The following is a 27,055-nucleotide window of genomic DNA, read 5'->3' on the forward strand; positions in this document are numbered from 1 at the left end:
CTCTCTCTCTCTCTCTCTCTCTCTGTGTGTGTGTGTGTGCGCGTGCGTGTGCATGCGCATGTGTGCGTGCGCGTGTGTGCGTGTGCGTGTGTGAGAGATAAAAGTGGGGCATAAAATCAACCATACAAGAAATACGAGAAAACCCCCGAAAGATATACAATGAGATCATGGGGACAAATCCCAGATCATACCACAAGAAACATCTAGGGATAAAGATACTCTCTCAGTAGTGAAATGTAGCGATCTGGATTGTGATCAAGTCTACACAAATCTACCTAAAGCTCTGTCCACCCCAAGCAATGTGACGAAAACCACAAAGTCCAGTGCTAGGTGTCTGACTAATAAAAGCATCCGCTGTAAAACGTCCTCTAGTCGCACACAAAAGCCAAGGAACTGTCAAATCCCAGGGCGGTGCCTCCAAAATCATCCGCATCCACTCTTAACTTTTCCCGAGGATGTACCCCAAAAAAGGATGCAGATATACGGCACAACCAAATTGTAAGAGAGGCAAGAGGGACCCAATCGTCGTTCACCTCAAAAGCCAAGGGAAGGTACCAAGATGCAAATCTTTTTGACCAAACTACTTCCCCGAGGCTTCACTAAACTGACTCTCAAACAAATCTGCAAAGTAGTTGGCCTCAACCATAGTTTGCTCTTGTATGGCATCATAAATAGCCTCCATCGTCCAAAAGGAGTCCTCATGTAAAACGTGTAATCTGATCTAACCATAGGAGCTCTCTCTCGACAGAGGAAAACGTGACGTGTTCTTGACAGTTGCAGGAAAAACATGTCGACACATAATGACCCACTCCTAAAAGAGACATCTGGGAATCTCCATAGACCAACATCAAACAGCTGTGCAGGCAAGATACTAGATATCGGGACATCTGCTGGTGTTGCAAAACCTATCGAGTAGTCAAACTCTTTTGCAAACTAAGAAGAGCCACTCTCTTGCTCCTCCTAAATAGTGCCTACTATAAGAGGCACCTACGACTGAATCTCCGAGAGATCCAAAGCCTGCTGAACTGGCCTAACTTGGGGCAACTCAGCCTGCCTCTAACAGCAATCGACCGCTAATCCTCATGCTCTATCCTTCTGTCCAGCTGCTTTGGTACCTACTCTCGATACTGTCTGGTAATCTCTCCTCAAGAGGTATGTCGGGGGCTAGCTGCCCCACCTCAGTCAACTTCTATTCACTACATGTCTGTAAACAAGGATAGGTTGTGCCTGTACCTGTCTACCTGCCTATCTCGGTGCTTGTATCTGTCTCTATGTTTGATCATCACTGTGTTACTGTTGAGCACTCTACTGCTCCTAACTCTGACCCCTCTCATCTCTATCGTGTTGTCTATAGGGCCTTGTTCTGTGCAAAACCTTGTTGGGTCTGTTGTGGCTCTGAGGGTTGTCTCCTCTTGCAACCATTCTATCTACGTTGTCGCTCTCTATGGCAATTCCTCACCAAATGCCCTACCTCATGACATCTAAGGCACTAGTTTGGTCTACTTGTAACCACAATCCTCTGTGAGTGTAACACCCCTTTCCACTCAAAAGTGATGATATCTAGGAAGACTGTGGAAGGGGTGGTAGCCACCTTTATAGATGGGACAGATAGATGTCTGGATCAGTAATGAGGGCATGAATGGTATGCCGAAGATAGAACCCATCTGCCTTGACATGTTTGGAAAAGCTATTTTTACGAAATACTTTGAGACTCGACATCTGTCCTCAAAAGGAGCTAATGTAAAGTCCCTGTACCATGGATGTAGTAAAACCAATCTGTCCCCGAAGCCGAGAGGAGCGTGATTGATGGCCCTAGCGGCAAGCTCCTACGATGAGAAAATAGCAATCAAAGTACCTCTACTGAGCAAAATAATTTCCTCCACTTTGCCTTCATCCGAACCAGCTAGAGTGCACGTGAGCCACTCTCGGGCGTTGACACAAGCATAGGAACATTCGACCAAGCGGCCAGCAACCCCTCTCTCTCACAACCCCTCTTTGAGAGAGAACCTCAATACGATCCCCGATTTTTCATTGAAGATCCTCAGAGATGATGAGAGACGGCGTCTAATACCCGAGAAAAGGAGCCATGCCCCAAAACACAAATTGAAATCAATCCTTCCCCAAAACCAAACAATTCCCTACCTCAACCCTTCAACTGTGTGAGTGAGTGAGTGAGTGAGTGAGTGAGTGAGTGCGTGCGTGCGTGTGTGTGTGTGTGTGTGTGTGTGTGTGTGTGTGTGTGTGTGTGTGTGTGAGAGAGAGAGAGAGAGAGAGAGAGAGCAATGGGAGTGCAAGGATGTGTACTTGCGTGAGTAAAGGAGTGAGGGTGAGTGGGTGGATAGCTTAGGCGGAAAAGCCTCCTCTGCACTAAAACCCTAAAACTGCTCTCGGGAGCTAAACCCTAAAGCTCAATTCTCGGATGCAACAGGCAGCAACAGGCACAACAGGGGTGCAGAGCGTGGGCGAAGAAGAGGGCATGGATGGCGGCGACGGAGGACGCGGGCGGGGAACTCTACTAGAGGCGGCGTGAGGGGCGCTGGAGGAAGTAGGTAGGGGCATAGAGGTGACAAACCAGCAGATAGGGGAGGCGCAGGTGGTGGGACAGAGCCGAGTGACAAGCAGGCAAGCAAGGAAAACCTGACGCGACGGGCAGATACAACATGTGTACTCAAGACTAGCTAGGATTAGGGTTTTTCATAGAGCCATAATCCCCCAAATCAACACTATGGGCACCCCCATCTCCTGCAATCTGCGCATCAATCGAGCTCTCGGTACCATGTCAAATGCTTTGCGGAAATCCACAAAGCTACAATAAATCTATCTCCCATGTGACCTGCCCTCCTCAATGATGGCTCTGAGTGTCAGAATATGATCAAGAGTGGAGAAAACCTCCTCAAACCGGCATGGCCCTTTGCTCGTACACCCTCACCCTCTGCCCAATTACTCAACTGCTACTCAAGAATGGATGCATACAACGGTGTCAATGTGTGTTGAACCATAATAGTGCGATAATTCCCAGGCTCTGTAGGATCACCTGCTTTGAAGATAGGCTCAATAATAGACAACGTCCAAGTCTCAGGTAACCCCTCACACATAGCACGATTGAACAACACTGCAAGAACCTCTACCAGCATATCTCTAGCATGTGTAAAGTGCTTTGCTACTAGACCATCACGATCATATGCCCTGCTGGTCCTCATACTGTCAATGGCTCTCTTTATCGTCTCATTGGTAAAGAAGGCACTGGCAGGTGGGCATGGCTCTGTAGGATCTGGAAGGGGGTCCTATCAGGAACCGTATATAACGATGAGGCATATTGGCCCCACACATCAGGAGAAGTAATCACTAGGGAAGGGGAGTGCTCATGAAAGAATCGCCATACCTCTCCTGAGTCTCTGCTCAAGAAAAGCTAATACAAGTCTCGCTCCATCTGGGCCAAGTAAGCTCGTTTCTTCCGTCGCACAAGGCGTCCGGAAGCAATCCGAGATTGTCTGTAAGTGATGACTCATAAAAGAAGATCCCTCTAAAGTTGGTCTCTCATCTCTCTGCACTCCTCATCATACCAACTATTATGGAGCATGCTCCCAGAATATCGCCTCCGACACGGCTGAGTGTGTGGGTATGCCTTTGATGCTGCACCATGCAGTGTCTCGGTCAGTAAAGTGGTGCACTCCTCCACTAAGAGGCCAAGACCAGCAGTGCATAGACGGCTATAGATCTCCTCTATATAAACTGAGTCAATCTTTGGTGTAAATGTATAACGGGTATGTGACCTACCTCCTGATGTATGGGCTGTACTATACTGAAATGAAACAGAAAATGTCAAAAGTGCATGATCCAGTGCTACGCCCATTGGTCTGGCTTCCACTACGGAATCCTGAATAAAAGGAATAAAGCTCGGCTGTGCCATAACATAGTCCATTGTACTAGCCCCATCCTGTGTCTGTGTGGAAAGCATGTGAAACCGGCTGCTCCAGGAAATCGCTGTAAGCCATTAAGTATGGCTAACCCATGTGCAGTCGTCATCTCCGTGAGGTATCTCCCATACTCCATCTACTCTCTGTCATATGAGCATCTGTCAAGCCCCAACTCGCCCACGTCTAGCTCTCTAAGCATCTCATCTGAAGTGTCATAGAAGAATGTTTGTTGAGAGTTGCCGTTCGGGCATTGAAGTCCCCTACGAGGATGATATCACCATCCCTAGAAAACTCCCATATATCATCATCTAGTATAGAAAAAGGCGATTATCCTCCGGATGCAGCATATACTTACGTACTGGGGGGAAGTAACATATGGCAATGTATAGAAATCGGCCTCTGTCAGCTCTCAGCCTCACCCACATGTATCTAGCATAATCATCTCTCCGTATAACATGTAATAGTGGTTGTAACTCCTCCCTAAATAGCACTGCTGCTCCTCTTGAACCTCTACTCCCATGCTCAGATCTCGCGACTGTCCTGTGGGTTGTCTCCCATCTGTATCCCACCACATGTGGCATAAGCTGTTCGGGGGCTTGATGCGTCTCTGAGAAGAAAACAATGTCCCTATCTCTGAAACTGTCTTCAAAGGCACCAACGTCCAACCTCATAGATCCATTACAATTCCAAGTAGCCATCTTCAGTGTGGTCCCATAGGTCTCACACCGTCATGTAGAGCGCCGCTCTACAATCACCACCCGACCATCTCTGTAAAAGGTAATCTTTCCCTTCTTCCTTGCTGCCGTAATCTCTCGCATTACCTCTCTCATATGTGCAAGCTGTGAGAGAGTGAGATCATCATTGAAAAAAATACCTGTCTTCTTGAGAGTAGGCCTCTTTCTCAATAATTCCTTCTTCTCTTCCAAGGAGGGGAAACGTAGTATGAGAGCTCTCCCTTTTGAAGTGACCTCTTTTTCCACATTCTTTATGTCCTTGAGGCCGGTTACCCTCACATGTAGAGCCCGCATCCTCCTCCTTTGTTCCTCTTTGAGAGTCATTTTAATAAGAGTGGGTGTACAAGGAGCTTCCTTACCTTTCCCTTTCTTGGCAACCTCAATCCATTTTTCGGCCTCCTCTACTTTCTTTTGTGTTGCGGACATGACCGCAGCCCATGACTTCTTCTCCTCACTTTCCTTGATAACCCGTATTTCTTCTCTCATGGTATTCAATTCTTCCATCATGGATGGTTGAATTTCATCTTCTTTAAGCTGCCCACTTTTTGCTTGTAGATTTCGGATGATGGAATCTTGCATGACCACTTTCTCCTCCAGCGAAGCGATCCTCCTACACATGCCATCTCTTTCTTCGGTCCATCTTTGAAGAATAGTACTCCTCTCCTTTCTCCACTCTTCAACTTCGTTTCTCCATTCTCTCATTTCCTTCTCTATTGCCAATATCCTTTTTCCTGTCCACATGAAAGAGGCTTTGTGGACGGCCGGCGATGAATGTCTTCTTACACGTGGAGAAAGCCATTGGCACTTCGTCAACGCTTCCCATGATTGAGAGAGAGAGAGTCTAAAACAACAAAAAAATAAAAGTAACCCTAAAAAACAGCAAGAACACTTGTAAAACCTTTAAAAACAGCAAAACACAGATCTGAAACCCTAAAAACCAACAAAAAGCAGTGGCAAAACCCTAAAAAACAGCAAGAAACGGTGATGAAACCCTAAAAAACAGCAAAAAACAGTGACGAAACCCTAAAAAAACAATGTCAAAATCCTAAAAACAGCAAAAAAACAGTGACGAAACCCTAAAAACAGCCAAAAGGCAATTTTGAAACCCTAAAAACAACAAAGAAGAAGTGGCGAGAGACCCATGAGAGAGAGAGAGAGAGAGAGAGAGAGAGAGAGAGAGAGAGAGAGAGAGAGTTGGTGGTAGTTCTAGATAGAGAAGAGAGAGAGAGATAGCTGGTCGACTACTGTTTTTAGCCAGAAGGGGGGGGGGGGGGGGGGGGGGGGGGGGGGGGGGGGAGGAGAGAGAGAGAGAGAGAGAGAGAGAGAGAGAGAGAGTATTGGGGACCAAAAGATGGGCTGGTCCCCACTCCCACCAAACGCAAAAAGTATCTTTCTTATTGGGAAGAAGTCTACACAAGCACTTGAACCGAACGTATTACCATGTTCGTTCTAGAATATGACTCGATGGTTCTTGGAACTCTCCGCTTCCTAATCCAAGAGCAGCACCCTATTCCAAGGAACTTTTGTTCCTTATTCCAAATCCTCGAGAACCAAGGTTCTTGCCTGTGGATCTCACCTTCCAGACTCAGGGCATGGTATCCCTGCAACTCTTTCCCGACTCTGCTCCCAAAGTCCTCATCCTAGAATAACTCTGTTTTCCTGGACGCGAAGTCCTTCCTTGGGAATCTCAAGTTCTTGATCACAACTCGAGGGTCTATCACTCTCAGATTCGTGAATCTACTTCCCAACCTCGGGTTCGAAACCCTTGGGCTGATCTGGCTCTAGTTCCTCAGAGCACTTTTCTCCTACAGAGGTTTATGCCTTCCTCTGCTCCTCCATTACGAAGAGAAAGTACACCTGCAAACAAACACTCGAAGATCATAACATGAGAATACGTTACCTTCGAAGTCTGGACATTCGAAACGCAACTCGGTTCTCGAAAAGAAATTCCGGAGAAGAATTCTCACCGGAGAGAATCCTCTCTTCCAATCCTACACACATGTAGCAGGCTACAGTGTCACTTTCACAGGACACAGTTAGTACAGTTGGTCTGGTTCACACTGGACGGACCCTCTGGGCTGGGGGTGACACGTGGCAGGTACCGACTATGGTCTAGTGGACCTCGTGGCCAGGTCACCACATGGCTGACATTTATGAGCCATTGGTGGCTCTCTATGGTGGTACATAGGAGTAGTAGCGGTGGGTCATTGGGATCATCTTCTTCACCTTTGTTCGAGCATCGTTCTAGAGAGCAGTGAGTCTATACACAGAGCACGTCTTCACCATCCCTGCACATCTGAGCCTCGACACCCCATTTGTACCTGTGAGTCCTGGGCTGGAGCTGAGTGTGCTGCCATGCCAGAGTCTGTACATGGTTCTTTGAGCTAGTCGAGTCCACATGTTCTGGTCCACTATTGTGTCTCTGTTGTTATCCATTGTTTCTGTGTTTCATTCTGTTTGAGAGAGTTTCCATTTGTTTGAGTGAGATTGTCACGCACATTGTACTGAGGGGCACCCACACTGTAGAGAGCACGACACATTATCCGCGCTACAAGTGCTCTCATTTTGGCGATCACGGTGGGACCTCAATTGAAGTCTCACTCTGTTGAGTAGCTGGTTTCTTCTCTTCGCCTGTGCAGCCTGTTGGTCTGGTCCAGTTTCACCCTTGACAGCTTAATCTAGCTGGTCTAGTCTCTCGCCTTGTTGGTCTGGTCCTCTCTCGCCCTGGTCCACCCAGTCCTCGTCCTGGTCTAGTCCTTCTCGTCCCTGGTCTAGTCCTTCGTCGTTCTGGTCAAGGCCAGGTGGTCTAGTCACTCGCCCTGGTCTAGTAGAGTCTAGACCAATGTTCAGCCAAGTGAAGGTTGTCTTGCCCAAGTGAAGGTCTTCTTGCCCAAAGCTTGGTGGGGTTGGTGGTTACTGCATGACACATACAAGGAGGTCATTGGAGCGTCAAAGTGCACTACTGAGTCCTTTGAAGTACTACCACAGACGGCGTCAACCCTTGGTGCCCAGTAGAAGCATATTAACCCCATCACCCATACCTACTCATACGGCTACCTCCATTCCTTTGACCGGTTCTACATCCTCCAGGTCACCTTCTCCGGTAAGGCTCTCCCCCATTTTGTTACAGCAAGCTAGTGAGCAACAGACTCAGGAGCAAAAGGCCAAGGAGGAGCTCACAAGTGTTATGGCAAAGGTGAACATCAAGTTCCCTACCTTTAAAGGTCTCTCCACAGAAGATGCAGACGACCATGCTCGGAGGTTTGCCTCTCTTTGCAGAGATCGTGGCCTCAACAGAGAAGAGGCATACCTGGTGCTCTTTCCGTCCACCTTGGATGGTCTTGCAGATAAATGGTACAGTCAGTTTGCTGAAAACCACTTTACTACTTGGACCATGTTAAGACAACAGTTCTATGAAGCTTTCCAACCAGGGGATTATCAAGAGAAGATTCTAGATGAGTTGGCCAACCTGTTGCTCCAGCCCAAGGAGACATTTGCAGAGCTCATGACCAGAACAAAGTCCCTAATCGTCAAGCTGCCTCAGCAACCAAGGGAATTCATGGTGAAGAAGTGGGTAGAGAAAGCTCTGCCTAAGACTTCTCAACAAAAGCTCAGAGAAAGCCTCCGTCCTGAAGCCAGTCTGGAAGACTTTGTTGCTACTGCTACTAGAATAGAGGGAGCAAGAATGCAGTTCACTGACTCTCCTATGTTAGATACTGCCCCTGTACTCGTGGACAATCCAACAGACCCCTTGACTTCTTTACGAAGGGAACTGGAAGCCCTAAAGTTACAGCGGGCCCTTCAAGAAGAGAGATCCTTCTCTCTCAGACAGGAGAAGCCTCCACATCAAGAGGCTTATGATCAACTTAAAAGAGAGTTAGAAGAGCTCAGGTCTCAGCAAGAGACTAAGGCTATGGTATGGTGTAGTTCATGCCGCTCTCCAGGACACCCTCCACAGGACTGTCCCCTTCGCTCTTATTGCCACTTCTGCGAAAAATCGGGTCATGAAGATAAGGATTGCTACTATATAAAGGGATTGCACAAAATACAGCAAAGTCTTGGTCCTACACTCCAACAAGGGTTAGCACCAGCATTCAACATGGTTTTCCACTACGGCCATCCCAACTACATGCCACCTTTGCTCAATACCCCTACTGTCCAAGGTATGTCAAGTACTTTCCCGACTCAAAGTTTTTATAATGCTAATGCCACCTCGACCCCTCAGAGCTTCTACACTTCAGCCTCCAACTCCATGCAGCAACCACCTCGTCCCCCGTTTCGTCCTTCCAATCGGCCCATACTCTGCTACAGATGCGGAGAATATGGGCATTATCAGAGCAAGTGTCCTTTACCTGAGGGGTCCCCTCCTTGTCGTCATTGCCCTGATTCGAAGGATCACTACAGTAAGGATTGTCCCACACAAAGGGCATCCGCGTGTTCAGGCTCGACTCAGAACCAGCAAGATTTCACCTTCCCGAAGATAAACTTGATTACTGTGAACACCGTGCCTCAACCATCACCTGCTACTCATGTGGTTAAGCCACTGCAAGTAGAGGAGCCTGTTGGTGTCCTTACTCGGGCACAAAGAGCAACTCTTGGTCTCAATCTGCCCACAGGTCCACCTCGCCAGTTCCCACTTCCTCAATCTGGTCTACCTGACCCAAAGGACGAGTCCTTCAAAGTTGCTCAGAGCAAACCAACTTCCCTGTTATCTGACATTGATGGAGCCTTCTTGGAAGCAGTGGCTGACTTGGAACAAATTAAGGTCCCAAAGGAAGCCCAATTCGAAGGCGACAAGCCCACAGCAGAAGCCATCTTGAAAAATACTTTTCAGTAGGTGTCACTATACGACATGCTAAGGCTCGACGCAACACTTAGAAGTGACACCCTGTCAGTCATTCAGTCTCTGTACCCGGGGGCTGGGCCTAGTGGCGGGCACCTCCCTGTACAGCCCTCAGAGTCTTATTTGATTTCCTATCCAACTGCTCCCCTCACCGATTATAAAAGTCCTCGTCTCATTGTATCTATTCTTGGGCACCAGCTATCCGGCGTCATCGTTGATGGTGGATCTGGAATCAATTTGATGCCCGAATTCACTATGATGGCCTTAGGTCTAAAGCCTACCCAACCTGCTCCTTTCACTGTTACATTGGCCGATCAAAGAACAGTCTACCCAGTGGGCATAGTTGACAAGATGCCTCTGAAAGTACAAGATTTCACTTTTAACTTGGATTTTGTGGTAGTTAATCTTCCCCGGGTAGAGGGAGGTTATCCCTTGCTGATTGGTAGGCCATGGTTGCGACATACGAAAGCACTTCACGACTGGGAAAACGACGCCATGTGGATACATACTCCTGGCTCTCCAATGCAACAAATTCGTCTCGAAGGAGGTATGGATCCGGTCGTTCAGCATAGCTCTTTGTCAGTAGAGTCCAGCCCTGACTTGGAGCAGCCGGTCCCTCCTGATGGGTCAGATGAAGACCTGCTAGAGTGGTTGGAAGCTACCCAATCTATGCCTTGTTATGGGGTATCTGTTCACTCTTTGCCTGAGAATATCCCACCTCCATCTTCCAAAGTTCTTACAGTAGCCGAGCCCAATGAGCCACCTCAGCCAATGGCAAGTGTAAAGGTCACAGAGATTGATCACTCAGATGCTCCCTTTGTGGAAGTGATCAGAACGACAGCTATCAAAAACAGTCTCTACACGCAATTGAAGTCTATGAAGTCTTTCCTTTTGATCTTGTGTGAGGTATTGAAGGAATTATGGTCTGCTGCTTTTCCCAACTCACACTTGAATGGCTTTGTTTCCAGTCAATGGAAAGATATCGGGCGGCAAGGGACTGACCCATCCACAGACTTCAGAGGTGGAGGATTTATCTCTCTCGAGAATTTGTTGTTCTTCTCCAAAACGATACCCGAAAACATTTCAGCAGCTGTTGTACAAGAAAGGAGGTAGAAGAGCAGCGTGGGAGTATCCGTTCGCAGTTGCTGGTGTGAACATCACCTTTATGCTGATTCAAATGCTTGACCTTTGGTCAAGAAAGCCGAGGTCTTGGGCTGCAGTTTGTTTCTTGAGAATTCTTGCTGAAGACGAGATGGCCTTCGAGTTGCTGTATTGAGTGGCATTCAAAGTTATGGATACTTTGTGGCTTGCCATGCGTGCTTCATACACGGAGTTCAATGTAGTGATGAAGGCTACACGTGGGCAGCTTGAACATGAGCTAGCAATGGAGTCGGTAAGTCGAATTGAAGACATGCCTTCATACACACTACACCAGATAGCTACATTCAAATATCGTTTGGTCAGTATTTGATCATGTTTTAGCAAGTAGAAGCTTCAAACCAAGGTCCTTTTAGTTGTGTGATGGAATGCCTGTTCAAGTGTTTGAATCTCGTTTTCCTTTCATGCTAATTAGCCACTAGTCTAGATCACCCTCTCGCCCCAGCCCACCCCCTCTCGCCCCTATCCACTGGTCTCGCCCCAGCCCAATTTGGCTTGCCCCTATCCAATCTACCTGGATTCGCCCCTATCCAATTGTCTCGCCCCAGCCCAGTTAGGATTCGCCCCTACCCTCCCCCTCACTTCCCCTCGCCCCTACCCACGCCCTCACTTCCTCTCGCCCCTACCCACCCTCTCTGAGCCTCGACACCCCATTTGTACCTGTGAGTCCTGGGCTGGAGCTGAGTGTGCTGCCACGCCAGAGTCTGTACATGGTTCTTTGAGCTAGTCGAGTCCACATGTTCTGGTCCATTGTTGTGTCTCTGTTGTTATCCATTGTTTCTGTGTTTCATTTTGTTTGAGAGAGTTTCCATTTGTTTGAGTGAGATTGTCACGCACATTGCACTGAGGGGCACCCACACTGTAGAGAGCACGACACATTATCCGCACTACAACACATAAGAAGTGTGCTCTTGGGTTCCTTCTCGTACATAGCCCCGTCTATGACGTTTATGGGCTGAAACAGAGAAAAACATAGACTTCCTCGCACGAAGGCATCTGCTTTCCTGAAAAGCAACCCGCTTTCTTAGAAAGTATCTGTTTTTCCTCAAAGTTTACTATGAACCCATCTTCATTCAAATGCTTGCTCATCCTTGTGCACAATTCTAACACAGTTCGAAATTTCCTCCCGACTTCGGAATATTCCCTTTCCCATACCCCCGTCACCCACCATGTGACGCATCAAGAATATCCATCACCTAGTCCTTTCCTACCGAACTGACAGTACAATCTCCTTTGCGATGCTCTATGTCACCCATCCTATGACGCATCAAAGATGTCTGTTCCCGGATGCTCGAATACTTCTTCCCGATGCTCCTTGTCACCCATCCAATGTGACGCATCAAAAGTACCTGTTCCTCGTGGCCTTACAGATATTCCCGTTCTCAGTGCTCCCGTCATTTCTCTGAATGACATACTAGGAATATGTGTACTTGGATGTCTCCAGGGGAAAAAACCCTCACTTAAAATTCCAATAATTCATTTAGAATTACTTTTTAGTCAAATAAAGCTAATTTAGCAACATTTAGGGTTTCAAAGATTAAGGTTAGGGTCTCTCTCTCTCTATCTATCTATCTATCTATCTATCTATATATATATATATTCTTAACATGGTATCAGAGCAGGATTCTTATCAAAGGTCCTAATCTAAAGTGCTTTAAGCTTGATCTTATTTTAATTTAACTATACCTTGCTAAATTAATTGGGGTTGAAGTTCTCTTATTTGTCCATATCACCACATTTTTTAGATAACATGGACCATGGGTAGAGCAAACCAGTGATATCATCACATTTTGAATTTGAAGGCTTTTTTAAGTCTTCCACCAAAAAAAAAAAAAAAACATGGGCATTATTTTTTTTTTTCTCAGCACATCTCTCAACCCTTTGGATAAGCTACCCCTAAAGGAATTAGGGCACAAAGAAGGATTAGATGAAGTGGAAGGTTTGTTTCAAGGACCACTTCCTCCTCTATACTTGCTATTCCATGGTGTAACCACTTTTCCCCTCTTATCAAATCGCAATGTAACACAAGGTTGCATAAAATGATTTGAACAAGGTCTCAAACTATAAGGGTGAGATTGATTGTCTGATTATGACTATGTCAAAAGCCTAGCTAGAATTAGGGGAGGCCAATGTTGCAAGGTGGCACAAACAAATGCTGCAGAATGGGATACAAAAGCTTGCAATACATAGTAAACACAGTAGCCCAAGATCTGTAGCACAAGCAATGCAATGCATGCAAGCATCTCCCTAGTTGCATACTACTCTCCAAAAATTAAGCAAGGTCTAGCACCAGTTGATGATACTTTTCTTGGACAGGTCAAGCTTAAATAAATGTATCTGAAAAATAAAACTAATTCAACCAAATAAGTTATCATTTTAGGGGATTATAACTAAGAGCTACTACCACCATCCTTTCAAAGTATTATGACGTCCCCACTAACATCATCAGTGCCCAATGGTGGGAGTAGAGCTATGCATCAATATATACCCCCCCCCCCCCCCCCCCCCACACACACACACACAAAACTAAAATCCCTTCAACCAAATCTGCTAGACATCTACTACGTCATCATTTTAGGGAATTACACCTGTGCTTCTGTCTTTTGTAGATCAATAATGTTTTTAAGGTGCTCTTACGTCCTGGAGACAAACAATTTGCATGGGTAAAGATCCAACAAGTAGGGACAATTGGACTTCACTCCTATCCACCATATCAAGAAGCTAATTACAAGAACTCAGAAGAACCTCAAACATACTTCCACATATAAACTGCGTCAAAAAAACGTTATCAGTTTGTTAAACTGTTTGCCAAGAAAATACACACAATGACTGTTACTGTGAGACGATAGGATCGTTTGTAATATGAGTTAGCATACAAGTTATCAATAGCTCCTATTGACAACATTTGACTTAAATTTTATAGTGACATTGCATACACAATAAACTCCAAAACACTTGATGTAAATTGGAGGTTTCCTCAGAATTTCAAAACAAGGAGAATACTCAACATACTTGGCGGTAACCAATTGCTCGAGAAGCAGGAGATGTGTTTGGTAAGATTCCAAGATCTAGTAACCATGAAGCCTCCCTTAGCAGCCCCAACTCCCCTGTATTCCAATAAAAGTTACAGGTCACAGTCACATAAATTACAGTACGATAAAGAAAACCTAAGGTCTTTCAAACACTAAATTCCATGTGCAATAGGTTTTCTTAACTCTCAAGAGCATAGATAAAGTCATTCCTCTCAAATCAATTGACACACAGATAGTGTTCAGGTGCGTGTGTGGTGCAGGCATGAGTGTACCATGGGCAGGGGGTGTATATCCCTTCTTTTTTTTCTGTACTAGATAATGACATTAAGTACTATATTTGACACGCACAGAACTCAATTACAACCATATAAATGACACTAGAACGGAAGAAACTGCAGCATACCAAAGATGCAAAGTTTGTCTGGTAATGATCCCCACATTTTCCTAGTCACCGAAGTGCCAACCTCTCAGACATCCATCTCCACATTTGGACTCTGAAATGAATTTTTTCCTGAAGGCTGAGCATCTGTTTATGCTGACAACCCCCAAAAAGGAAAAAACTAGAGCATGAGGCTGCAGACGACGGACTGCCACTTTCAATGTGCTGAAAACACGATCACATAAACGCATCGTTCTCACAATAACAGAGATCTAACCCTCCAGAAAAATAGACTATACACTTCCTGCACATTGATAAGAAAGAAACCTATCACGTAATGTTGACGTGGCAACACGGCAGTACAGATAGGGCTGTACAGACGGTGTTGGCATGGGAGGCTGTGCAGACCACATGCACAAGTAATGACATCATAGGCTGTACGGACAGGATCATGGCTGCTTTTATACGCAAAAGCTTTTGAAGCTACATGTTATTTTTTTCACTAAACTGATTTTAACAGTTTTATCTTTTATGAAAGTGTGGCATGCGTTCCCAATGTAACACAGAACAGATTGGGTGAGTCGCTGTGCCCCAAAGAGCCTTTGTGAACTGTTGAAATAAAGAGATACCACCAGGGCCAGCACGTCTCAACAAAAACTATGCCTCTCCTGTACCTTTTACCTGTTGTTTGAAGTGAAACATTTGCAGATTAAAGTGTCATTTCAATTCTGTGCAGTGGTGTGGCACAAATCAGAAACCAAAACTAGCACCACGTTTGAATTAAAGCTTGAGGAGATGAGACCACAGAAAAATGCAGCTTTGGCAGCACCAAGGCATGATGTGGCGGTTAGGCAAACTCCATTTGCATGTCCAAGGGTATATTGGACACAAAAACTTTCACATCATGCCTTTGGAGGGATGAGATGTTATATTGGAAATGGCATGGCATTAAAAGAATCATCTCATGATGACACTTAGCTATAGGAAACAAGTGTCAACCGTGCAGGTTCAACCTCTTCCAGATCGGGGATGGGAACTTCCTCTACTTCTTCCGGTTCTAACTCATTAGACTTGGAAATATGATCATCACCATCACAAATGAGCCCTAAAAGTGGGGCGTATAATACAAACCAGCTCTAAAAATTGGGGTGCCCTTCTTTTTATAAGCCAAGGGATTGGACAAATGAAAAGCCAAGGTCCGACAAGTGATAAGGCAAGGGTCAAGGGCACCCATAAGGCTACGCTAGTACCTATATAAAGACCTCTTCGGGGCATTTGTAAAAAGCGTCAGTTTTTGGGCAATCTCTTTGAGCATTTGTGAAGAGGACCAAGGCTTTCAGCTTTCTTGAAGATGAAGAAGGCTTGAGCACTTGTGAAGTTCAAGAAGACCTTGAGCTCTTGTGAAGATCAAGAAGGCCTTAGGCACTTGTGACAATAATTTGTATTGGCCATCATTTGCAATATAAAAGAAATACCCTTCGAGGGTGCTCGTCTTGCAGGCCAATGCTTCAAGGGAAGGAACTCTACCTCTCTCTCTCTCTCTCTCTCTCTCTCTCTCTCTCTCTCATTGAAGTGTGCTATTGTGATTCACCGTCTATTCTTTACATACAACAAGAGAAAAAAAAGTGATAAAATCACAAGGCCTGCCCTTGAGAGCAGCAATGGAAGGAAATGGGCTTATTAAGGAATCTACTGAGATGCTCGCATATGTTTGAGGGAAAAAACGAGAGACAGAGGTGTTGTGTGTCAGCACGAGCCCGCCAAGAAAGATAGACCAACAAGAGCGGACTAAACACCCCTGTCTCTCTCTCTCTCTCTCTCTCTCTCTCTCTCTCTCTCAGCCAAAGAGCACTACAGCCTCAGAGGCAGATCACAGATTTCTTCGGATCGAGAGAAGCAGGAATGGAAGGAGAAGCAAGAGGCCAGCAGCGAGCACAAAGGAGTACCCACATTCATACCAAAGGCACCCTCATTGACAGGGCGATTGAGCTTAGGAAATCGAGACGACCACGACCGAGATGCAGAAGCACACTTCACCGGAGGAGACTACAACAAAGGATTAGAAGCATTCTAGCCACCCAGAATGCTCCTAAGAAGTTTACCTAATACTTTGTATTTAGTTTTTCGCATTTATTTTCACACTTTCACATTTTTCAGACATTGTAACAGATTCACCACTTTTGTATCAGTTTGGTCTCATAGGTCACTCTGGCCTTTTGAAGACATTAATATAACATTTCATTTCATTTCTCTCTCTCTCTCTCTCTCTCTCTCTCTCTCTCTCTCTCTCTCTCTCTCACAAGTGTGGCAAATTGATTATGCCATTTCCCTCTTGAATAACAGGTCTTGAGTTCAACTCTCCTCGTCGGATAGATCTTTAAGGTCTCTTGGGATAGTTTCCTACGACGTTAAAATTCTCTTCTTCTTCTTCTTCTTCTCTCTCTCTCTCTCTCTCTCTCTCTCTCTCTCTCTCTCTCTCTCTCTCTCTCTCTCTCTCTCTCAGCTCTTGTTCCACCTCCGTGCAACATGGATTGGGGGGGAGAGAGAGAGAGAGTCCTTGTGTCAGCACGACGCAGAGAGATAGGGAAATATTTTTGGCTATTTTCAGCTTGTTCATGTGAGCAGACCTGGGCGATTAGCAAGTGGTGCCGGTGGTGCCGGAGGACGTGTGTGTGAGATAAACGCATGCATTGTCCAAACAAGTCAAGTGTGGGGATGAGGTGAAGCGATGGTATAGATCAGACAAGGGTGATGAGCAAGTTCGGGGATATGTGAGGAGGCAATCTTGGGTTCTAGAAACCAAGTTGGGGATGGGGTTGACGTGCTGCCATGGCGCAAATCCTAGGTTCTACAGAACAAGTCGCAGATGGCGATGGAAAGCAGGACAATGGTGGGAGGGAGCACCATGCAATAGGGGGGCCAAGGGATGTGCGCACGGGCTGATGGAGACATGTGTTGGACCTTAGTCATTTGCTTTGCAATTGCAAGATTCGCTCAACATATTCTCATAGGAAATTAGTTTAATTTTTTTAAAATTTGAGATTGCCTCTTTCCTTCCTTTGAAGCCAAGTTTGTAACCTTCTTTTTATTTTAATTAGTTTCACATTTTGCAGCAAGTGCCGCAAATGTTTTTTTTGTGTTTCATTAGATAGAATGGAACCTCCATATCCTTAGGAGATGCCCTCCCTTCTAAATGAAAAGAAAGTCGACAAGGCACGTGGTGGGGAGAGAGAGAGAGAGAGAGAGGAGGTAGATTTTTGTTTAATGTCTTGTGTCAGGTTGATGAGGGGTGCAGAGGCGACGTGACATCATGTGCACATTGTAGAGCTCGCGCTCCTCTGCAGGGGAGCCCCGGGTACAAGCGGAATCTCTCTCTCTCTCTCTCTCTCTCTCTCTCTCTCTCTCTCTCATATATTGTCCTATGAATCAGTCGGCAAAAAATTTCCTCTCCCACGCGATCAGTGCCATCTTGCGCAATCTGGTTGCACATGGTGCTGCTCACAGAGTGCTCACAGCTGTCTAGTGATCAAGGACTACCCCTTGCAGGAGCAGAGCATGTTGGCATGCTTGCATATCCTCTCTCTCTCTCTCTCTCTCTCTCTCTTCCCCCCCCCCCCCAAAGCTTCCTCTCTCTATCTCGTGTCAGGAATTGAGAGGGACAATCCCTGAGCGAGAGGTGGACGTCTCTCTTTTTCTCATGCGGTCGACAGTTGAACTGTGTGCGCATACAAAGGGAGGGGCACAAGCAAGAGGGCACATAGGGGAAGGAAGGCAAATGGACAGTACATGCACAGAAGATAGCATGGGCTTGCTGGCTAATGATAAGCAAGAAGCATGTGGGGCAGTCAGCGCAGAAGGAGAGTTGCTATCTCGTTCCAATCGTTGACGCAAGGACGCAGACCCTGTGCCCGAGAGTTGGACCTTGGTAGGCGAGGGGCAAGAGGCTTGCCTCAAGAGCAGAGGAGGATCTTTGCTACGAGGGGGCGCCTCCATTGCCATAGCGAGCTTGGAGATGGAGACGTGGGGACTGCTATCGAGGGAGTTCGGGAGCAGAGGAGGATCTTTCCTACAAGGGGGGCTTGGAGATGGAGACAAGGGATTTACAAAAGGGATGTGCAGGTGTGAGTGTGGGAACTAGGAGAAATGCCAGGCTTTAGTTTTGCTAAATCTAGTGAGAAGGGGACATTCTCTGAGCCTAATAATTGTCCACTACCTCTATCCACCATTTAAATAATAGTAAAATTTGTGTAATTTTTAAAAAAACTCTCCTTTTTCATTAGCAAAAAGGGGAGGCATCACTAAGGCCTCACACCTTTGGGGCAAGCTCAGTTGATTGTTTTTCTACGAACAATCCAATCCTTCCCACAATAGCAGAGCTCGATGGTTTTAGAGTCTACCTCTCATGAAAGTGAAGAGGAGAACAACAATTAAGAAGTAGAGCTCGGAAACGACAACAAAGAGAAGGATCTTGTAGAGGATGTGTTCTTTGAGGCGGATGATGAAGAAGTAGGTAAAACAAAAACCATGCAACTCATGCAACATTTTCTTGTTGCTACCAAGGATCCAAAGCTTTCAAAGTTCATTCCAGCAAAGGATCTAAAAGCATAGTAACAGGGAATGGCCATTTGCAGATCTTCGTTCCCCGTTCCCATTCTAAGTTCCCGTTCCGAATCCCCGTTCCGTGTTTCAAACGTGAGTACCTGTAACAGGGAATGGCATTTTGTGGCAGTTGCCGTTCCGCGTTCCCCGTTCCGGTTTCCCATTCCTGGTAACTATGTCTAAAAGAGCAATGGAAGGCAACCAATCCACAGCTTTTGGCAAGGGCGACTTAAGAAAGATTGGCTGCAGCAGAACGAGAAAGGCAAAAGTCTCGACTCAAGATAGGGTCAAACAAATTTATGGAGAGAGAATCTGTTTCCTTGCAGCAGCTGATGATTTGTGTTCCTTTCAAGAAAGGCGAGGTTTCTTTGATGCTCATTATGAAAATCATGAAGACGAAGCAAGTAATCATTTGTGCTATGCATATGCGAGATAAGGGACTTGGATTTGGAAATGCTTGTGAACACAGACATAATAATCTCCCTCATACAATTTTTTTTTTAGAATTGATTCCAGTAAGGAAGGAAGCCAAAGCGTAAAGTTTTCCATCTTTGATGGCAAACAAGAAACCTGATTCCCAAGGAGGGGGTTCCTTGGATGAGATTTGAAAAGTGGCAACCCATCACTATTCTCAACTCAGCTTACAAAATCTTAGCAAAGGCTCTGAGTTCAAGAATTCAGCCACTACTTGAGAGCATTATACATGGGACTTGGACGGGTTTTGTCAAGGGGGAGGTGCCAGCCCTCGCCCGTCTCCGAAGAGAGGATCCTGTGATACTCCTTCTCGACTTTGAGAAGGCTTACGATAGAGTTGACAGGGATTTCCTAGAGGACACTCTACGCAGGATGGGCTTCTCAGATGCTTGGATTAGAGGGGTGTCAGTTCTCTACAAATGCGCACAGAATAAGGCGCTCTTGGCAGGGGGAAGAGGGGAACGCTTCATGCTCACGCACTCGGTTAGATAGGGTTTCCCTCTTACCCCCTTCCTTTTTCTCCTCTATGCCGAGGCGATGAGCAAATTTCTGACTTCACAGGAGGTTGGTTTGCGTGGTCTAGAGCTCCATATTAAGGGAGATGAGTTGCTTGACTCTGAGTTTGTTGACTTAGGCTTGGACTTGGAGGGGCATGAGGCCAATCTGCACAGATGTAAGTAGGCTCTTGAGGTGTTTTGTTGTGTGTCAGGGGCATTGATCAAGTGGAGAAAGATTGTGGCTTTCTTGGCTGGCAATGCTCCTACGCCTGATTGGTGGCCGGGCGAGGGCTTCAGGTGGATCCCCCAAAGGACTTCTGTACGATATCCGGTCAGTCAAGTAGGCCTGGATTTGTCTCCAGAGCAGCACACTACCCCCCTCCTCCTATCCATTAGGAGGAAGTTGCTGCATTGGAGTTCTGCACGGCTCTCTTTGGCTAAGAGAGTGGTAGTGGCCAACCAGGTGCTGTTGACTACTATGTCATCGCGTCTTGTTCGATTTTCTGGAGTTCCTGTATCAACCAGCTGAAGAGGCTGATCAAGAATATTTTGTGGTCAGGGCATGGCACCCAGTTAGTCAGGGCCAAAGTGTCCTGGCAAGTCATCACCTTACCATGTTCTCAAGGAGGACTAGGGATTATTGACCCAGCATGGCAGAGCATAGCCCTCCTTGGGAAGTTGGTGATCATAGGACTTCTTCCAAATGAGGAGCCTTGGAAGGAGATGTTGCTACATCGGTTTCGTGCTCGAGTCCCTCATATTGGTGGCCCTTGGAGCCCGCCCACCATCAGGTGGATTTTTCCAGAGATGCGTCGGGTCGACCTGAGCAAGAGTTGGGAGGACCGCTTTGCTGGGAGTCTGTTGGTCTTGGGAGCAGCTGAGGAGTGGCTTGGAGCAACACCAGCCCACTTGCATGGAGCAGCTCTTGAGACAGCCTCTAGTTTGGAACCCCATGGTTAACACACACAGAGGCCACTTGGTTGGCAACATGCCTCATGTTTCTTGGGGTCCGATGGCAGAGGGTCGAGCCTACACGTTTAGTGACTGGCTACAGTTTTCACACCTTCTCGAGGAGATTCAAAGAATCCAACTACGAGGCATGAGGAGGGTGCAGAGCATGTGTCAGGATATTACATAGGCTATACCAAGTGAGTGGCACACCCCTCTTGAGGTCACAACTCCCAGATGGATGGGGGCCTTCACGTGCTTGGAGATGCTCATTGCCGTTAGGGCTTCCTCGCAGACAGCGCCCCCCATGTTTTTCGAGATTCAGGGGAGGGTTAGCTTCACAGAATCTCAGTAGAGGCACCACAGAAGAGTTACCATTCTTACTGTTCTGAGGGTTCTAAAAAGTCTAAGAGGTACTTTGCGAAGACTTGTTCTCCTTAGGCTTTCCCTTATTGTGCTTCATCTCCTGTGCGAGAGCAATCGCTACCGCCTTGTTGAGATCTACGGGGTCGAGGACTTCGACATCAAACCTGATATAGTCGTTCAACCCGAACAGAAAAGCCTCTTTGCGCTTCGCATCCGATTTGCATAATTGGGTGCAAAGCTGCAAAACACGGTTATAAAAAGACATGACAAGAGTATCGTTCTGCTTAAGATTACACCAATTAACCGCGCTATGTACTGAGGTGGCAAGAACCCCACCTTGAGCTTGTCTTGAAAGTCGGCCCAACTGAAAGAAAGGGGCACGCCTACCTTGGCTTCCTCTAGGTGCGCGGCCAAAATGCCATGCTTGATACTAATTAATGGTACCACCGGCAAGATACATGGCTGTCGTCAAAACTTTGCTATTTCCTGTCTTCTTAGTTGTCGCAAAATAAGCATTAAATTGATGCAACCAAGAATGAATAACATTAGCATCCATCTTACCGTCATACTTCCTAAATGTCAACTTCTCGGTGACGGGGTTGTTGGAGTCCGAATCTCGGCTTGCACCACTTGATGAACCACCAACATCTTTGCCCGACTCGTGTTTCGAGGTGAGTACCTGTAGGACCAACTCTTGCATGCGTTGGCGTCACCAGCATGTGACTACTATCTATCCTTTTTGTTGATTTCTTTCTTATTATCTATTTACTTTCACTTTTTGGAAACACCCCCTCGGGAAATCTAACTGCCCTGCATTGCATAACTAGTGTGGAACTGTCCAGAGGGAGTCCAACCTTGAGGGTAAGAGAGCACTAAGGTTGGACAAAGACTATGGTTAGCCAAAGTGGGGTCATTGACTAGCCAAAGTGAAATCCTTTGCTACAGAGGCTACATTTCAGTTCTGGATATGGCCGCAGTGTACAAAGAGGGTCGGATGACCTAGAAAGATACAATGGCAGTATCTCCTAAAATTTAGGGAACTGCTATTTTGGGAGCTGAAAATGTGTTGACGTCATTACCTCCGGAATGACAAGGAGAACATTTTCTTACATTGCCGTGAAGTCAATTGGGCGACCGGTTGGGAGATTTTTAGGCAGCAACCCCGAAACGAGAAAATGCTTGTAAATGCGCCAAGTGGCACATTCTGGTGCACTTTCCTCATGCAGAAAAATGGGTGCGGATTTTTAAGCTGGGAGAGGCTCATTTTCAGTTTTTGTCACAGGTTAAGAGCTATGGAGTGCTTGCTTTCCCTCCTATGTACAGTGCGGTGCCAGGAGTGATGCCCTGCACGCTACGCACTACCCTCTCTCTCCCCTTTGGCAGTATGTTATGCCCCTCTAGTGGGCTTTTCATTTGACCAATGTACAGTTGTGTGGGTTCATGCGCGATTGCCGAGGCAAGAGCCTCTTGCACAGGTACTGGATTAGCTAGCGGCTAATCCCCCCGCAGGTACAGGTGAATTCGGAGAGGTTTCACGCCAGAAATCTCGTCCGATTCAAAGGGCAAGTAGCCCTACAGGTGCGGGAGCTCAAGGACTTGCTACGGATGCGACCGGCACGCGAAACGGAGCCCGAAACAGTAAATTACAGCCTGCTGTGTATTTTTGCAGGTTTAGGGTTTTGGCCCTAAACGGACCCTAATACCCCCAGGAGGTTCGGGGACGCAAGGGGACCGCTGTACAGGCGATCTGGCGCATTTTCAGGGCTGAAAACAGAGAATTCAGCGTGCTGCAGATTCTCGCCAGGTTTTGCAAAGTACCCGTATGCGTCGGGAAAGTCAGTCAATGCGTGGGAATACTGACTGTGAGGGGTCCTAGTACAATTATGCTGCCGAAATCGGGCCGAAACAGTTGAAATTCAGCCGAGTTTGTGCGGGGCAGCTTGTAGGGATCCACAGCGTTTATTCTCTCTTTTGAACAATAAAGAAATACTGAAAAGGGGCGCCTAAGTTAGGGGCCAATCTGGTGTCGGTCTTCTCATGCAGGTGCATTCTAGCATCTGTATCCCTTTCCCCTCTCTTGTGTCACTATAGCGCAGGTATAATAGACGACTAATAATGGGTGAAAGCTAAATCAAGGTTTGAAGTAAAGTCTACCGCCCTTTTTGGATTGAACAGGCCAGTTTCATGGTTCCATCGACGGGATTAAATCACTTTTTCCCATAGAAGTGAGCCTTGGTCAGTTTTGGGCTTGAAGACACAGGGGATCATAGACCAGACACAGGGAATTGCAATTATGGCTGATAGACCAGATGATGCGACTGAAGAGGTTTCCTCTCCGCAGGGTCAACAGACACATAAAGTGGGTTGAGTCCTCAAGACCACCACATACGAATGATGATATATTCAGGACCCAGTTGGCTACTGCTGTGGCTATGTTCACACAAGTAATACAGAACCCGAGGTTTTTAGCCTTTCTGCAACCTCCTGTTCCGTCTCAGCAAGTTGGGTCACTGGATCATATTCAAAAGCCTGTTAAGGCTCGAGCACAGGTGATTCATACTGCACAGTCAATGGAAACACCTGTACACTTGACGGAGAACATGCAGTCTCCACAACGTGTGCCTAAAGGGCAAGAACAGGTGGCTGAGATGCCAGTCTTTCAAGTTGTCCCAGTTCAGCCCACCACCTTTCAGCAACCTATAGCTGGTTCTAATGGGCAGGGAAGCAACCTACAGGCTATGCAACAAGTCTTCCCACCACCTTCGGTACACCCTGGCTATTTTGGAGGTGGATCGGTATTCCAGAGCATGGCTGGTCATGCACCTGGAAATCAGTTTTATACGCCAGGAACAGTGTTTGGGGGTGCTCAAACGATGATGCCTAACCCCATGTATGGTGTCACGGGCATGCTACCAGGGTTTCAGAGCACTCAAGGCCAATTTGGGATGCCACAGGCAAATTTTGGTATGGCTGGAATTACAAATCAGCAGCCAAATATGGCATTTCCAGGTCAACTTAATTGCGGTCAAGGAACACCAATGAACCCTAACAATGTTCCCATGTTTCAGTCACTTCCATATGACAATTTCACGCCGCTGGAGAGGCCAACTCCATACAAAGAAGGTGGCAAAGGTGTGTCATTCACGACCTTTACAAGGTTTGATGACAGGAAGAAGGCTCTCTCATTCCTCCAGCAGTTTGACAAGGCCTATGCAGGGGGAAACTTTACAGAGGCTTCAAAGGTCCGCAAGGCAGCCACTTTCTTGACAGGGAATGCGGGACAATGGTGGACAACTTTATTGCTTCAAGGGCAAGCTCCGTCCACATGGATTTACTTCAAGCAGATTTTTGCAGCAGCATGGTTATCTGATGACTTTGAAGCAGATGTCATGACAGAATGGCACCAGCTTAATGCTGCCACTTGCAGAAATCTGGATGAATACAATCGGAAGTTTTGAAAAGCTCTACTTCCAGTAACTTCCTATAGGTTTGTGCCATTGACAGAACAGATTGAAAAATACTGTTGTGGCCTACCTAAAGGATTGAGAAAGTACTGTACGAAGACAAAAGTATGCGACATAATCAGTGATGTTGCATATAGGCTGAAATTGCCTGACAGTTGGAAGATTCACAATGCGTTTCATGTGAGTCTTCTCAGACCCTATGTGGGTGATGTGCCAGAAGATATGCCAGCTGAAGATCAACCGGAAGTCGAGGAATTTGACGAGATCTTGGTCCCTGAACAGATTTTGGCACACAAAGAAAGGAAAGTGAAAGGCAAGGTTGTTAGGCGTTACTTGGTAAAGTTCAGAAACTATCCACCAATGGATGCTAAGTGGATGGAAGAAGGTGAACTTGCAGAGTCACCAACTGTGTTATCACTTTACCTTGAAGCCTTCGATTTGCATCCTACCTTGACCCCTTGAGTTTCAAAGCTACATGGATTGTCAGTGTGACAATGGCTTCTGAAACAAATGATGTACATGGTATTTAAAGTGAGCTCAAATGAAATACCTGTTACATGAATGTTAGAGCTGTACAGATTGTCAGTTTGGCAATTGCTCTTATGGAATGTCCAAAAGTTTGGTTAGTGCTATAGAAGTGAGTATTTCTTGTCAGTTTGTCAAGGATACAGTGATTGCTTCTATTAAAGAGTACATGTGTAACTGCATTCTTAAACTGTCGGTTTGGGTATGCTCGAAAGTGTTACGGGATCCAACGTGTACTATAAGACAGTGGCAAAATGTGCAGCTACCATTTTGTCATTGGAAAGTTAGTGACTCAAAGCAAAGGCACAGTGCGCAGCTACCACTATGTCATTCGTGAATGTTAGAGCTGTACAGATTGTCAGTTTGGCAATTGCTCTTATGGAATGTCCAAAAGTTTGGTTAGTGCTATAGAAGTGAGTATTTCTTGTCAGTTTGTCAAGGATACAGTGATTGCTTCTATTAAAGAGTACATGTGTAACATTCTTAAACTGTCGGTTTGGGTATGCTCGGAAGTGTTACGGGATCCAACGTGTACTATAAGACAGTGGCAAAATGTGCAGCTACCATTTTGTCATTGGAAAGTTAGTGACTCAAAGCAATGGCACAGTGCGCAGCTACCACTATGTCATTGGGACAGGGTTCACACGCAGGCAATACATGTGTCGACGAGGTGTTGAATACACCAGGGTTGACAATGAGCATGTATGTGTCGTATATGAGTCGAGAGGTGTTGAATACATCAATGTTGACAGTAGGCATGTACGACATAGATGCAAACGAGCACGTTTGAGATTTCAAGAGGGGGGTATGTCACCAGCGTGTGACTACTATCTATCCTTTTTGTTGATTTCTTTCTTATTATCTATTTACTTTCACTTTTTGGAAACACCCCTCGGGAAATCTAACTGCCCTGCATTGCATAGCTAGTGTGGAACTGTCCAGAGGGAGTCCACGCTTGAGGGTAAGAGAGCACTAAGGTTGGACAAAGACTATGGTTAGCCAAAGTGGGGTCATTGACTAGCCAAAGTGGAATTCTTTGCTACAGAGGCTACATTTCAGTTCTGGATGTGGCCGCAGTGTACAAAGAGGGTCGGATGACCTAGAAAGATACAATGGCAGTATCTCCTAAAATTTAGGGAACTGCTATTTTGGGAGCTGAAAATGTGTTGACGTCATTACCTCCGGAATGACAAGGAGAACATTTTCTTAGTCTGCCGTGAAGTCAATTGGGCGACCGGTTGGGAGATTTTTAGGCGGAAACCCCGAAACGGGAAAATGCTTGTAAATGCGCCAAGTGGCACATTCTGGTGCACTTTCCTCATGCGGAAAAATGGGCGCTGATTTTTAAGTTGGGAGAGGCTCATTTTCAGTTTTTGTCACAGGTTAAGAGCTATGGAGTGCTTGCTTTCTCTCCTATATGTACAGTGCGGTGCCAGGAGTGATGCCCTGCACGCTACGCACTGCCCTCTCTCTCCCCTTTGGCAGTATGTTATGCCCCTCTAGTGGGCTTTTCATTTGACCAATGTACAGTTGTGTGGGTTCATGCGCGATTGCTGAGGCAAGAGCCTCTTGCACAGGTACTGGATTAGCTAGCGGCTAATCCCCCCGCAGGTACAGGTGAATTCGGAGAGGTTTCACGCCAGAAATCTCGTCCGATTCAAAGGGCAAGTAGCCCTACAGGTGCGGGAGCTCAAGGACTTGCTACAGATGCGACCGGCACGCGAAACGGAGCCCGAAACAGTAAATTACAGCCTGCTGTGTATTTTTGCAGGTTTAGGGTTTTGGCCCTAAACGGACCCTAATACCCCCAAGAGGTTCGGGGACGCAAGGGGACCGCTGTACAGGCGATCTGGCGCATTTTCAGGGCTGAAAACAGAGAATTCAGCGTGCTGCAGATTCTCGCCAGGTTTTGCAAAGTACCCGTATGCGTCGGGAAAGTCAGTCAATGCGTGGGAATACTGACTGTGAGGGGTCCTAGTACAATTATGCTGCCGAAATCGGGCCGAAACAGTTGAAATTCAGCCGAGTTTGTGCGGGGCAGCTTGTAGGTAAAGAAATACCGAAAAGGGGCGCCTAAGTTAGGGGCCAATCTGGTGTCGGTCTTCTCATGCAAGTGCAT

The 27,055-nt window shown here is 46.5% G+C and overlaps 1 protein-coding gene and 1 pseudogene across 2 annotated transcripts in view; one reads left to right on the forward strand and one right to left on the reverse strand.

Moving 5' to 3' along the window:
- LOC147444937 (tRNA dimethylallyltransferase 9-like) overlaps positions 1 to 27,055 on the reverse strand; it is a 152,399-nt gene that overhangs the window by 59,178 nt on the left and 66,166 nt on the right. For both annotated transcript variants that reach the window (XM_086527440.1, XM_086527439.1), the window contains exon 7: positions 13,665 to 13,759. In XM_086527440.1, coding sequence (XP_086383566.1) covers positions 13,665 to 13,759 — 95 coding nt within the window. The remainder of the gene's footprint in view (positions 1 to 13,664; positions 13,760 to 27,055) is intronic.
- On the forward strand, positions 10,371 to 11,032 carry LOC147444938 (uncharacterized; annotated as a pseudogene).

This window comes from Adiantum capillus-veneris, chromosome 13, assembly GCF_014529385.1.
Source record: "Adiantum capillus-veneris isolate H3 chromosome 13, ASM1452938v2, whole genome shotgun sequence".
In the NCBI taxonomy this organism is placed as follows: Eukaryota; Viridiplantae; Streptophyta; class Polypodiopsida; order Polypodiales; family Pteridaceae; genus Adiantum; species Adiantum capillus-veneris.